This window comes from Anser anser (assembly GCF_964211835.1).
Source record: "Anser anser genome assembly, chromosome: 2".
NCBI lineage: Eukaryota > Metazoa > Chordata > Aves > Anseriformes > Anatidae > Anser > Anser anser.
In genome coordinates this window covers 107751212-107766305 of record NC_139721.1, presented here as the reverse complement: position 1 = coordinate 107766305, position 15094 = coordinate 107751212, and the positions used below count along the sequence as shown (strand labels likewise).

Below are 15094 nucleotides of genomic sequence, written 5' to 3'. Positions count from 1 at the left end.
CAAGTATCAGAAGTCATATAGAAAGAGATGAGAGAACAAAAAGAGAATATAATTGATCTATAAAGGAATAAAGAGATAGTGGATCAGAAAGAACAGTAAGAGAGAAGGTAGAAGGATATAATAGAATAATAGGCCAATAAAATTGAAGATAACAATTCCAAGCTGAAGAGAAGATGTATGCATTAAACTAGCTGCTGAATCCAGTGGATTCTGGGAACCAGGGGATTACTCCTTCCCAAGATTCCACTAAAGCCAAACCCGTTTAAAACCATATACAGGTCCACCCAGTAGCAAGACTGAGCAAATGTCCCAGAGACAGACACACTATATACACAACAGTAACATTACCAGACACACAGACTAACACAGAGCCTACTAAATATCAACATTTCCATAAACAGATAAATCAATAGCCAAGTCCTCTTCCTCCTCTCCAGCTCATCAGGATTAAAGTTCACTAGTGAACATACAAACGTAGACGCTCTAAATTCACATGCATGCCACGTTCATGGATCTTTGCCTAATATACATACCCAGACACAATCAAGTCACTGGCTGACATCCTGGGTCTTTCCAGAAGCAGATCTCCCCCCTGCTTAACAGCCAGTCCGGCTTGAAGGTCATTAGCAAGTTACACGTACATGCACAGGCACACAGAGGACTCAAACTATTTTAACAATGGAGTCAAGCACATACACCACATACACTGAGGTCTCTTCAGGTACTGGCACCCAGACTGAGGGGCCCCTATAATTTTTGATCCCCTTCTCCAGCTGCTGGCATACAGACTTCTCATATACCATTGCCTCTCCAGTTGTTAGCAGAGACTACATGCTGCCATAGTCCACAGCCTCCAGTTGCTGACATTTAAATCTCTCACACAGAATAGGATGAGAGTACACTGAAAGATACTAACTCTTTTTTCTAGGATAGGACTGATAGTGGTCATCAGGTGCACAGGTTTCACTCAGTGCACTGACCAGCAGCTTCTTACATGCAACTGCTACCTTTTATCTTCCTTTCTCTCCATTCTCCCATGCATGTACTTCCATTCCCACTCCATTCATCTTGATTCCTCCTTTTGTCTACTTGTCTTATTCTACATAAATGATCTACCGCAATATTTTGTCCCCATTGGTCCCACTTTTTCTAAATCTATACCCAAGTTTGCTATTTCTGGCATTATCAGCTGGGTCATACAAGCATTACATGATAACTTAATGTTGGAACTCTCCCAAAAGAGTTCCCAGTACTCCCCTCCTCCTATTATCTCTGAAGCTCAGTGACCTCTCACCTTAACATCTGTGAAAGCCAGTCATTCCTCATTGTACTGTCTGAAACTCGTTAGCTTTTCGTGTTTTGTTTTTTTTTTTTTCCTTACATTCAGCAGTTTCTTATGCCCAGTTGTTTCTTATAGCTGTTCAGTCAGTAAAAATCTCTGATCAGGTCCCAGCCTTTTTTCCATGTGTCTTACATTGGAGCAGTTAATAGAAAGGATCACAGTTTTGATCTAAGGAGATTCTGTTGTTGAATCTCCTTACAGAAACAGCCAAGAAGGAGGAGGATAATAAAATGTTAAGGGTTAGAAGGAAGGAAAGAAGTAGGAAAAAGTTAGAAGATTCAAAATGTCCACAGACTTTCTGCAAGCATGGGAAAGAGCAGGGCTTCTGCTGTCCCTCACTAAACTTCCTTAAAAACCCTATACCTTTCTGGAAGCAAAGACTCACACCCTCATTGGTTGAGGAAAATGAAGGATCAGATAAAAAGGCCCCTAAAAGACCTGACCATTAGACAACTACACTGGCTGCTTGCTATTGATGTGAATTGATATGTGAAGAATTTTATCAGTACTGAATGTTCCTTAACTAGCTACGTCTACTAGACGTCTGCTCCAAACAGGGAAATCAGAACACCTAACAACCTTTAAAAGAAAAAAACAACAAAAACCGTCCAGTGCTGACATAATTTATTTTCCCCAAGAGATGTACTGCTGTCTTAAAAAGTCTGGGTCTCTATGGAAGAAGCCCTAGTACAGAAACAGACCTAAAAAGATGAGAAGCACAAAGAACCACACAGGTGGAAGTACACTTTAGTGTTGCATCTTTATACCATCCCTCACCATTCCCAAAGCCAATAGTGGAGATGGAGGCATGGGCAAGAATTCCAAGCAGGAAGTGGCAAGAGTAATTGACAATGTCATGGCAGATGATACCATAGTTGCTGCAGCCCAACTGCAAAGTGGTGGCTAGATAGGTAGATCAGAGCCAGTGATCCATTTCCTTAGTGCTGAGATGCAGGACCCATTAGCTACAGGGTCAGAATACACAGGCACAGTGATAAGGCTCTGAAATAGTCCAAAAATTGGACTCAATGATCCTTATGGGTCCCTTCCAACTCAGGATATTCTATGATTCTATGAAATCTTAACGAGCAACACCCAGGGAAAGCAGGGAAATTTTTGAAGATACAGACTCAGAACAGGACTCTGACTTAAGGAACACAGATTTAAGACAAATGATAATGACTAGCTAGCTGGTTGCTTGAATAGATTACTGATTTTGCTGTACTCAAAAAAGGGTGCTTTACCTCAGAAAAGTGTTTCACCTGCACTAATTGCAAAGTTCAGCAAAAACCTCTGAAGCCTGACCACCCACTTGTATCACATCCAACATTGGAACAATTTATAAGGGAGGCAATTCTTAGGTCTCTCCAGGCTAAAACAGGCACCTGAATCTTGGGTCTGAGAATGAAATAAAATCCTCAAAAATAAAGTAGCAAAAGAAAGAAATTTGATGGCCTTGAAGACTGAACCCAGGAAATCCAGTGAAGAAAAATAACGCCTACCCTTCTGATTTAACTAGACCAGATGTTATCAACATGACATGTGAGACTGTTAGATTACTATTTTGCTTTGTCAGGAGAAATGTTTGGACACAAAAAGATTTACTTTCTAAAGAAAGGTGAGTATGCATGCATGCCACATTCACAGGCTATTAAGAAAGACTACACTGCTATTTGAGGCTCTAGATACCTTCTCTTTTCCAGGATGTTTCCATGAAAAGTTGTTCTCCATAAAAATTGAGTTCTTTGATTATGTCCTTGTGCACATGCCACAGGAGAGATGCATTTACTACAGCAGCCAAATGCTTCCAACTAAAACAGTATCCTTACAATGTACAACACCTTTCTCCTATTCACCAATGTCATGAGGTCTAGTTCACTTTCAACATCTCACTGTCCTCCTTGCCACATTCCAGTGAGCAGTTCCAAAATAGCACCAAGTTTGAGAGAAGACTCACTTTCGTCCTGCACTGACTGCAGAGCTACTAGACAGAAGACACTTTATAAAAGCTTAAGTGGAACTCCAGGTATTTATATTCCATTCTACAAACACTCTGCACCCCCCGTTTTATTTTAGATTAAAACAGATGCAAAAATATATCTAGAATTAGCAGGTGAAAGACTTAATGATGACGGTTTTAAAGAAAACTTTTGAATTTCTTAAGAGCATTACTGAGTGAAAACATGGATACAAGTTGAATGATCCACTAAGGGCTCTTCCTGCCCAACTTTCAAAGACTGCATTTAATAGTTTTTAATTTACGTGATACGGTACATCTATATAAAGAAAGGGGAAAACTGTACTAGAAGAGATTGAGGGAAAAAAATGAAAATGTTATCACATATAAAGATGTACCAGATCATCTAAAGATTCTGCTAGCTGAAGGAAACACAACAGCATTCTTCTGTCTGCCTCAGGCCAAAAATCAGAAAACTTAGTATTATCTACCTATTAAAAAAAAAGTGAAATAATCAACAAATGGTTTCCTACATCAAGTGGAGAAAAGCAGTTGTGGAAAACTAGTGTCTTCAACTAACACAGCTTTTAACAGAACACACACGTTTAAAGCTACTGCGCCAGCTCAGACGTGCAAATACTTCAGCAGTCATAAGAAATTAGTACCTAATAGTTGTCAATCTATTTGTAGCAATTCTGTAGTAATTTCACCATCTGGTACATGACCAGAAAGCCTAAGACACACAACTGACATCTCTTACTTCTTCAGATGGTCCTTTCTAGAGAAAGATCACTGGACTATCAAGTTGGGAAAGTTCGATTCTAAGCACCTAAACAGTTTCTGTTACATATTCCAGGAACTATACAAGTTATTTCATTGTTGAACAAAAGAGTTCGCTTTACTTAGAAATGCTTTCTAAACTTTTATTTTCCTTGCATGATTCCTCAAAATTTAAGCGATTGCTGGATATATAACTGAATATATTTTATTGTAGTTCATTTTTAACTATTAAAATCCAGTTACTAAACTCATCTACAAAGTAACTTTCTTTTCTATGAAAAGACATAACAATGAGAATAAACTGCAGATCTTCAGATTCTGATAAATTCTGACCAGATGCTATGTCTACCTCCGACCAATGAAGCAAATACATTTCTATAATATATAAAAAATAATGCACTGTTGTACTTAACACACTTGTTTGCCAGCAGGTTTGACAACTGCCCCGATGACAAGGTTCTTCGCATCTATGAAGCCCACAGTTGAGTTTGCGACCACAAACCAAAGAACACTTATGCTCCGTATCCTAGAGGAAGGCAAAAAAAAAAAAAATTAGAATTAAGCTATAAAATCCATGGGTTTCTCTGTGAGGTCATAATACAGCAATTGCAAAATCATGAGGAAGAAATAACGAGTCATTGTAATGGGTGAGTTTCTGCAGCAGGGCAAAGAGGCACACATCTGTTGAGGTGACAAATCAACTACAGAGGTTTTCTGCCTGCTGCAGACCTTAATCTTGGATATTGTGAAGGGAGTGCTTCTTAATACTATTGCCTACTGCTATTCCATGTCATCACAAGTGATAAATGCCAGGGCAACCTGGACAGGATCAGAAGCAACTACAGAGCTCTGGGAGCAGTACTGAAGCGTATGTGGGCTCAGGTACTGTTCCTGCTGGTGAAGGAGAATGGGTGTGAGAAAGGCACTAAAAGGAGAGTTCAATAACTGGCTGCAGAACTAGTGCTGGTATCAGGGTTTTGGGTTCTGTGATCATGGGACTTTGTTTGCAAATCAGTATCTACTTGGGAGAGACATGATCCAATAGGAATTTTTGCCAATAGGAGCCTAAACTAATGATGGGGGAGGGAGAGAGTAATGCATCAACCCTGTGAGGGAGTGACAGACAAGGTTGACAAGAAATTGGCATAGGGTGATGTGACAGGAAGGTATAACGATCAACAAAAAAGGGGCTGAAGCAGGGTCACCCCAGCACTTCCATGTAAACCAGGAAGTGCCTACAAGAAATCCCTCAAATCCTTTCTGGGAACTTAATATGTTGGGATACCTCCCTGAAGTACACGCACTGGTGAATAAAGGGGACGAAATAGAGACCTACATGCAGTTGCAGGGCTATAATCTTGTTGGGATCATGGATGGTTCCAGTGGTTGGAATATTGCAATGAAGGGATACAGACTTCTTAGGATGGGCAGGCAGGAGAGACAAGGAGGAGTTGTACTTTGTGTGACAGAGCAGCTAGAGTACATGGAGCTCTGCTTGAGGATGCACTAGGACAACTGAAAGGTTGTGGGTTAGATTTATAGGGAAGAGAAGTAAAGGTGACATTATAGCAGGTGTCTTACAGCACACCTGACTGGGAAGAACAAGTGGATGAGACCCTATGCAGACACACAGGAATAACCTCACATTCACAGGCCTTGGTCCTCAGGGAGGACCTCCTGAACACTGGTATCTGCTGGCGGTACAAAATAGCATGACATAAGCAATCAGAAGGTTCCTGGAGTGTGTTGATAATTTCCTCATTCAAGTGGCAGAGAAGCCAATGAGGGGAGGTGCTCTGGTTGACCTCATACTCACCAGCAACAAAAAGGGTGTGGTTTGGAATAGGAAAGTCAAAGGCAGCCTTTACTGCAGTGATGTTTACCAGAGAAGTGGTAAATTCTACTAACTAAAACTGATCTCTGTCTGCCAAGACAAGAAACAGAAGAATACATACACAAGTACAATAATCAGTTACTAACAATGGCTTATGTGGCTACATGTACATACACAAAACTCCCAAGAGAAAGGAAACATCTACAGCTAGATTTCAGCCTGTATTTCTATAAAATAGTCGAAGAAGTTTCGTATTTTCAGCAAGCTAAATTGAATGAAGAGCCATTAAACAAGGTGTTTTACTAAGCCACATACTGTATGAAGTTGATGATTAAGAATAAATATCAGTGGTGCCCAGTGACAGGACAAGAGGCAATGAGCACAAATTGAGACACAGGAGGTTCCCTCTGAACATTAGTAAACACTTAAAAACAACAACAACAAAAAGGAAGCTATAGGAACTACCAGGTACACCAATATTTAAATAGTAAATTCAGCTTTGAAACTCTAATGTGGAAAGGAAAATAAATATCCAAAGGAGAAAAAAATGGCTAGGCACACCAAGCCTTCTCATTTTGCTATTTAAACATTCATCAAAATTACACTGCTGACAACTGCTCCTTCCAGGTACATCTGAGCCAAAGCCTTATGATACTTATTTTTGCCAACAACAGTGATGCAAAGATAGGGTGTAAAGAACACAGAGCTAGACTCTTTTCAGCAGTATCCAGTGCCAAGACAAGAGGCAATGGGCACAAACTGAGACACTGAGAAGGTTCCCTATGAACATTAGCAAACGCTTCTTCACTGTGCGGTTGATGGGTCACTGGCTCAGGATGCCCAGAGCATCTGTGAAGTTTCCTTCCTTGGAGCTATTCAGAAGCTTTCTGGACATGGTCCTGGCTAAGTAGCTCTAGGTGGCCCTGCTCAAGCAGTGGGGTTGGACCAGATGACCTCGAGAGGTCCCTTCCAACATCCTCAATCATTCTGATTCTCTAATTTTCAGAACTGTGTAGTGCAAAAAATAGCTTAGGCCTGATCTATACAGTTATTCATTACAGCAGGGATGCACAATTTTTAAAGTTGATTTCGCTAAGACTTAGCTGCATCACAGCTTATAGTTCTTGTATTAAATGATCTCTCCCTTGTCCATTTTCCCTGGAATCACTGGACCAACAAAAAGCACCTCTACTGCATTTGCATGGAATGTGTTTTTGCAATTAAAAAGATACACATAAAATAAATGCTGCAGAGTAAGTGCGCGCACAAACATTTGGAGCACGACTAATACTGGAAATAGGGAAGATGCACAAAAATGCAAGGATGCAAAAGCAAAGAAGTCTTTCCACTTCACAACAAAACCAAACATAGTTTACCATGAAGAGTTTTATAAAACCACACAGGCACTTACCACACAGCAAACTTCATTACACTTGTGTCGTCCACATGATCTTTTTTTGTTGCATCGCTTGTCACACATGAATGTAATAGCAGCTATTACAGAAAAAAAAAGACATAAGTCATGACTTGCTTTTTCTCATGCTGAGAACAAAAGCTGCAGTCACAATATTATGCTAAGGCTGTTACAAGACCTGGTCTAAAAGACAGTAATGCAGAGTAAGTCAGCATGCAAAAAATTAATCACTTATTCAAAAGGATTTTAGAACGCAGAATAAGTGAGACTAGTTTATTTCACATTACTCTTTATACCATAAAATCTGCAAACAGAACACACAAAATAGGATACCCTGATACACTGAAGTATCACAAATACAGTTTAAGACTGCTCAAATTGGTATAAGAGTAAAAATATCAGCTAAATACAACTACTGCTGATATGGTGATGAAACTGGCACTACAGAAATTTTATCACCATCTACAGGTAACATGAGTAATTACTTCTGAATTCTGAAGAGTAAAGCCTTCATAGCCAAAAGCTCAAATTAGGAAATATACATATTACTATCCTGTAAATAAGTACCTCAGTATGATAGGAGTCCATCAAGTAAACAGTTTCCCTATATTGAGATTCTTCAAGAGCTTTAAAGGTTAGATAGCATAAAGATTAGGTTTTGCATGTGTGGCCAATTGCTATGACTTCTCCAAGCAAGTATCCTCACCGTTCTGGATAGCCAACAACCATCACAAAAGACAGGAAATGCAACAAAGACAACATTTAGTGACCTCCTTCCACAGTAGCTCAGCTAGATACAGAGGATTACTACTGTGGTGTAGTTAAACTAGTGTTCCAGGTCTCCTAGCTTTCTTCCACGAGTGGGGTGATGTCTGGAGTGGTGGGAATGGCTGGAAACATCCATCCATCCTTCCTTTCATTTCCCTCCTCTAAAATGACCTCTCTTGATCACCTGCAAGATCAGCAGATAACAGAGTGCTCCCTATGACTGGCCATTTGGTGTTCGTGAAGCAATAGTGCAGTAATTCTACATAGAGCAAGACTGTGACATCTTTACCTATTTATATTTATCAGCCCTAGCAATGCCCTTTGCATGAAATGCTGCTGTAATCCAACCTGCAAGGCCATTCTCAAGGAGTTCCAGTCAGTGATGCTGACAAAATAATCTTAGTCAGATTCTTTAGTTTGATACAAAGGTAAACTGATCAACTCCTCCTTTGGTTGAAGGCCAAAGAGCTTTCAGAACAGATTTCAGGAGCTTTTTTTTTTTTAAAAAAAAAAAGTCCATTTAACATAAAACACAGTCTATCAAAATTTGAGAATGAAAAACTGGAGACAGTATATCAAGACAGAGAAGAGCAAACAGCTAAGGAAAATCCCAGACAACTGGAACTGAACAGAATATCAGAAAAACTCAAATTAGCTCAGAAGTTACACCATCTAAAATTCTGTAATAGAAAAAAAAATCCAAGATAAAAACGTACTGCAGAGATACAAGATCAGTGTCAGAAACCGAAAAATGAAGATTAACAGTCTGCTTGTTTCTGAGATTTGCTTAACATTTATCTTAAAGTGAACATGAAGATACTAACACTTCTAATAACAAAATATATCAAAAACAACCTCCTCTCTCACTTTGATGTAGGTTTGTGCTTTTCCAGACAGCACCACTTCCATGGAGAAACTCTTCTATGAAGTGGTTCTCTTCAAATTCACCCTCATTGAGCTGAATTTTGAGATGCTACATCCAGAATACCCTACGTGCCAAATTCAAACCCTCTACTGAGCTCCTATATGAAGACCAGCAACATACAACTATGAAGCAGAATGAAAGCTTCCATTTCTACAGGAATTTGGACAAGAACAGAGAAGCATCATTACTTTGTATCCAAGCTGTACAAGATGATGCAAAGACGTGCAGGATGCCAGGGGGCAACCTGTTGAATAGAAAGAAACTGTTCAAATTGAAATAGAGCTTGCTTGGAATGTTCAAGATCAAACAGTGTGGAAAATCTTTCCTTGTTTAACAGATGGATAGAAGGGAAAGACATTTAGCAGCACCCCAAGAAATGACCAACTTGACATAGAAGTAATGATAAAAGCAGCAGTATTGATCAGATACTTGCCAACTTCTTGAATCAAAACCAAAATTAATATGAACTGCATCTCATTTTTTAAACTTTGAAAAAAAATCATATTACATATTTAACATATTATAATACCTTTATTCCTGAGCAGAGCACATGGGACTTCCTAGAAAACAAACAGGGAACAATTACATTAGAACAAATGAAACAATTGAAACTCACTCATCTAGAAAGCACCTAGTCACATGTGATACAGAAAAAAGTTTTCATGAGCATAACACATTTGTACAGGAGAAAGGAACAAAAATTGGAAAAAAAATTATGCATTATATCACATTTTAATTTTCACTTTTAATCTTGACCTATATTTTTTTCCTTATAGATTCAACACCAACAAGAACTTGTAGTTTAGTATTCCTCACTTAATTCAGTAGGTAACGCTGTGAAGTAATAGGAACAGGATTGTCCTATGAAACCAGAAACCTGCATGGAGGACAGCAAAAGAGCTCTTCTAGAGAGTACTAATAAAACACACAAACTTGTACTTTGACAAACTGTCCCACAAAATGCAAGTCTGACTTGATTCAAAAAAAGTCAACTCTCACAACTGAAAATTTTTTATGTAGATAAAGACTTCAACATGAAAATAAAAGGCTCCTGAAATAGTACCCAAAGATTTCAAAGCCATGGTTACACACTGTAGCCCAGTTTAAAAATATATTAATTATTATATCACAGTTGCTGAGAATCTGCTGGGTCCTTACATAAATGTACTAAGAAAGGACACCAATAAAAACTGATAATCTCTCAAAATATTTCAACAAATCTACAATCTATTTATTGCTATACAGCTGTAGTTAGCTTAGTATTTTAGACTACCTTTCTCCCAGTTTACATTACTCTTGGCAAAACTATCATTCTTTGTGCCATATAAATACTGCAGGACAGTATGGGGCTTTACAGCCACCTTAAACAAAGAAAATTCTACGTAAATGCTACAAAAATCCTTCCAAAAAAACAGTGTTCACGGTAAGTTGCCTGTGTAAGTTACCACTGTGTAACTGCCTGGGTAAGTTGCCATGGTAAGTTACCACTTCACAGTATAATCTAGTTAATATATGTTTATCAGATCTAACACAATGCAGACTCTTGCAACTACAGAGCACAGCACATTTTTAGCTTCCTTTTCCTCAACCACTTCAGCTCCTTTTTCTCCACAACAACATCAAAACACACCAAAGACTACCTGCTTCCATGGTCAAGCTTTACATGTGCTCACCTTTTTTTTGAAGCCACACCTACAATAAATATTGGATGTTTGAGAACATGGTTTACACTCTCCTTCATGGCAAAGGCTTTCACATGTATGAAGGAACTCTATCAAAGTGAAAATACAAAGATTAAAAATTAAAGAAATAAATTACATGGTCAGGAACTGGGAGTTTATTAGGAGCATCACAGGTCACAAATACTATGCTTATGTGCAGTGGGGTTTCTAAAAAATAACATTTTCAGTCAAACAGGCATAAAAAGTTTAAGGACTTTACAATACATTGTTTTATGTATTGTGGCATTACATTGCCATTATTTTCAACTCTATAATACTGAATATATAGACTAAAGTTTCAGATCAACAATTAACATTGAAAATGTATACATATTTGTTGTGTTTCATTAATGCATAAAGAAAAAACCCTGCGTGATAATATCCTTACACAAGTTCCAGGAATTTTAAATATACACATTTTTCTTCCTTTTCATCCCAAAGGGATGACTTACCATGCATAACCTAGTAAGTGAAATACGAAGGTAACTGAAATTCCAGTAAAATGTAAATTACCCATTCCCTTTCCAGTCGTGGTCTTTAGACAGACTGAATGGATCAATCATTAACAAGCCCTTATTTTTTCAGCACGAGACTCTCTATTCTCTACAAGTGTAGCAATTTATGACTAAATAAGTGGCCTTACAAAAATTAGAGCACTTCATACAATCTCACAGTTAAATATACTTCAGTAACCTAATGCACTCACTGAAGTACCAATTTGCTTCAATTTCCACATAACTTCTTCCTTCCAATCGCCTAGTGCCATGTTTCATTTTGTGGCCACAGTAAATGAGTACTTATTAGAGGCTTCTGAACAAATCAAAATAATTCTTCTCTACTAATCTTCACATGAACCACGAAGACTTAAGGTGGGCTTTTAAGAGACCTCAGAAAATATTACTTGTTGGAAATCCCTACCACTCTTTTCCTCTACCAATACAGAAGTCCACATAACAATAACTAGTGTTTAAATTTTGTTTAATGGCTTCTAGACAAATACATTTACTCATTTTAAAGTATAACTTTGAACAAACACAGTCTCTCTCACTCAATTTGTTAATACCCAAATCACTAATAAAATATTTCAGAAATGAAACAGAAGTTACTTTTTTTTAAATGAGAATTCAGAATATTCTGATGGAGAAAGATCTAATTACCATAGCTACCACAAGAAAGAGGTTTGCCACATGTTTTTCCACATGACGGGATAGGATCTGTGCATATTTTACGTTCAACACATCCTAGTTCCAGTAACTTGCTGAGAGGAGTCTGACCACAGGGACAGCGATACACTACTTGTGGAAGTCGTGGACAGAGCTGGCAAGGCTGAGGATGGCATATTTGTGTACAGTTGTGCCTCCCACAATTTAATTTTCTGGAAAAACAACAAAAATAACAATAAAAACAAATAAAATGAAAAAGGCGAACTACCTAAGAATGACATGATCATTGAGTGTGAGTAAAATGACCTTTTTTCTTTTCAAAAGTCTAAATTACAGTGACCTTACTTGCCACATGTATTCTGGCATGAGAAATTCCCAAATCCATCAGAGAATTCTTCCTTTGTCCCACACAATACTTCTTTAAAGTTGCTTCCACAGTAACACACTAAAAGAAAGCAATATTCCACAGAAAACAACATAAGAAAGTATCAGTGACAAAACACAGCAATACAACAAATACAAAAAGGAAAATCTGGGAAACTTATCAGTCAGTTTTCAGAAGTACAATGAAGTTGCTCTTCTTTAGATTTAATTCAGCAACAGAGATTTCTCAGTCCTACAGAGGATGGAATTCCTCTTTTATTTGTTTTGGCAAGGAGAAAAAAAGCTGAATGGAAAGCTCTATTCACACAAAAAGCTTATTTATTAAAGCAGTACACATATACGTACCAAGTTAAGTATTACCTTAAATGTCAAGAAAATTGACTTACAATTTTCTACATAAACTGTTCGAAAAATTTTATTTGCTTTCGTATACTGGCAGGCATACTTGGACAATTTAATTGCCATTCGAGATCAAAACACAAGTAGTTTGTTGAAATGTGTTATGCTATGATTCTTTCTATTCTTTTTCCATGTACTATTAAATCTTGGAATTAGGTCACAAGATTAAGTAGAATCATAGGATAATTCAGGTTGAACGGGCTCTCAGGGGTCAGACAGTCCAAGGTCTTACTTAAAGCTGAGTCAGTGATAAGATCACATTACTCACAGTTTTACCCAGTTGGGTCTCAAAAAAAAAGTTTTCAAGAAAAAAAAAATCTCTATAACCAGCTACAACACCTCAATTTAGCCTACTGCCTTGTCCTCCTACCATGCACAGCCTGGCTCTGTCTTTTTGATTACCTCCTATCAACTCTTGAAACGCTTTAGTCCCTCCTAAGACTTCTAAATCTAACAGAGTCTAGTTCCACCCATCCTCATAGAGAGGGTGCTCTAGCAACCTAACCATCATTCTTGTAGTTCAAAATTCTTCTAATCGTGTCTATATTCCTAGTTAAATAAATAGCGATTCTGACAACTTTTACAATTTTTACACATTCTACCAATTTATTTTTTTTTCTTTTTCTTTTTTTTTTTTTTTTTTAGGTAAATCACTTGCTTCTTGGTACTGTTTTTTCCACCCCTCTTGTTTTCTTAGTATGCATATCATGAGTGGATATGCGAAAGGCATTCTGTTACTTACCTTGCTGTACTGTTAGCTGGCAAGGCGAACATTTTCCTGCATGGCACACCTGGGTACAGCTGTGCTTACCACAGTTTAAAGTATTTCCACATACATTAGAACAATGAATTTTTGTTGATTGGCCACAACGAACTGAATGACTGCAGAAGAATGATATCACAGTCTGTTAGCTACCTTAAAACTATAGAATATTTATTAAAAAGCAAAATACTGTTTCAGTAAAATGACAAAGCCTTTGAAAAGGCACATAACTTATTAAAGAACTGTTAGGAAACATTACCCCATTTGTCCCATTTGAGTTTTTTTTTTTTTTTAATAAAGCATGTCACTATAACAGTAGCAAGTCTACAGAATTTTCTCTCAACAAAAAGGAAAAAAGCAAACCCTTTAACTTGAACCTGAAGTATGGTTATGCATTTGGCCAAAAGAGCAGATATTTTTATTACAGACATCTTCCCGATAGCATATATGTTCTTAAGTCCACTGAGCATAACGAATATAGTGGTATGGGCGTTAATAGTGAGTCAGCAATCTATAGAAACACTTTTTGCAATTAAAGAACAATACTATTCCCTGTCCAGTTCAGCGTGGCCTGAATTCATCTCACATCGACTGCAGTCACTTAATTGAGAAAAGGTACAACAACCCCCTGCAATCTTTTTCTTACTTTAATACATCTTATCTTTTTTTTTCTGTTATTTTTTGTATAGGATGCTTGCAAAGGTTATTGACATAAACTGCATTTTATTTTAAAATATTATGGCTCTAAAGCTTAAACGTTTCTTAGTCTTGATACAGTTGCAACAACTGACTTTACCCATTTGAGTCTTCTTGGATTAATAACATATGACCAAAAGACATTGTAAGGCTTCTCCAGAAAGAGATATATATTTTTTTAAAGTAATACCAAAGAGATCAAATCAAATGTCTTGATAGCATTAATGACTTCATGTGCACGTCAAAAATAAAATAAGCAGAGCTGAAATCCAGAAAAGAAGAAAAAAGTATGTGCGTGGGGGGGAATAAACGGACACTGTTTTCCGTTCTGGCCTGCTAACAAACTTATCTTACACAGTAACTGTAAAATGCGTATGTGAAATAGCAACTTTAAAACATCTTGAAGTCTGAGGTGCCATGCATCTTGGATGCTGATACAGTACATATGACAAAATCTATTTAGAACCAAGTTTTAAATGTTAAATGCAGTATTATAAAAAAAACTGCAATCTGGTGGCACTTGGGAAAAATAATGTTCAAGGTTGTTTCATCTGTTAAAGTGTTAATTGCAAGGAATAGCAAGAATAAAAAGAAGTAATCTTATCATATAAATTAAATTCAGTAACCTATAATTAATCCATTTTCCACGGAATACAAAGTGCTTTCAGCTGCAAATACTTCCACAGAAACAACTGCACCTTCTTTTAAATAAGTAAGGTGATTTAATATTACATCCAAACTTTCAGAAATAATTGTAGAAGTCTGTAAAACACTTCTAGACTAAGAATGCTGACACTGAAATAGGTTTTTGTTTTTATTCTTGAAATGAGCACAGGCAAACGTTTAATTACACAGAATCAGTTATGGGAGCTATAACTATGTCTCAGAACAATTGAACATGAACGATCACAAAGTATGGGCAGTACGTTCTTGCTGTTGACAATGACA

General features: G+C 37.4%; 1 protein-coding gene across 2 annotated transcripts in view; it reads right to left on the bottom strand.

Annotated features, from left to right (window-relative positions):
- Nucleotides 1-15094, bottom strand: part of NFX1 (nuclear transcription factor, X-box binding 1) — a 61706-nt gene that overhangs the window by 24017 nt on the left and 22595 nt on the right. For both annotated transcript variants that reach the window (XM_083824362.1, XM_083824363.1), the window contains exons 7-13: nucleotides 13430-13569; nucleotides 12250-12349; nucleotides 11899-12116; nucleotides 10694-10791; nucleotides 9550-9580; nucleotides 7325-7407; nucleotides 4497-4605 (exon numbers count right to left, since the gene is read on the bottom strand). In XM_083824362.1, coding sequence (XP_083680488.1) covers nucleotides 4497-4605; nucleotides 7325-7407; nucleotides 9550-9580; nucleotides 10694-10791; nucleotides 11899-12116; nucleotides 12250-12349; nucleotides 13430-13569 — 779 coding nt within the window. The remainder of the gene's footprint in view (nucleotides 1-4496; nucleotides 4606-7324; nucleotides 7408-9549; nucleotides 9581-10693; nucleotides 10792-11898; nucleotides 12117-12249; nucleotides 12350-13429; nucleotides 13570-15094) is intronic.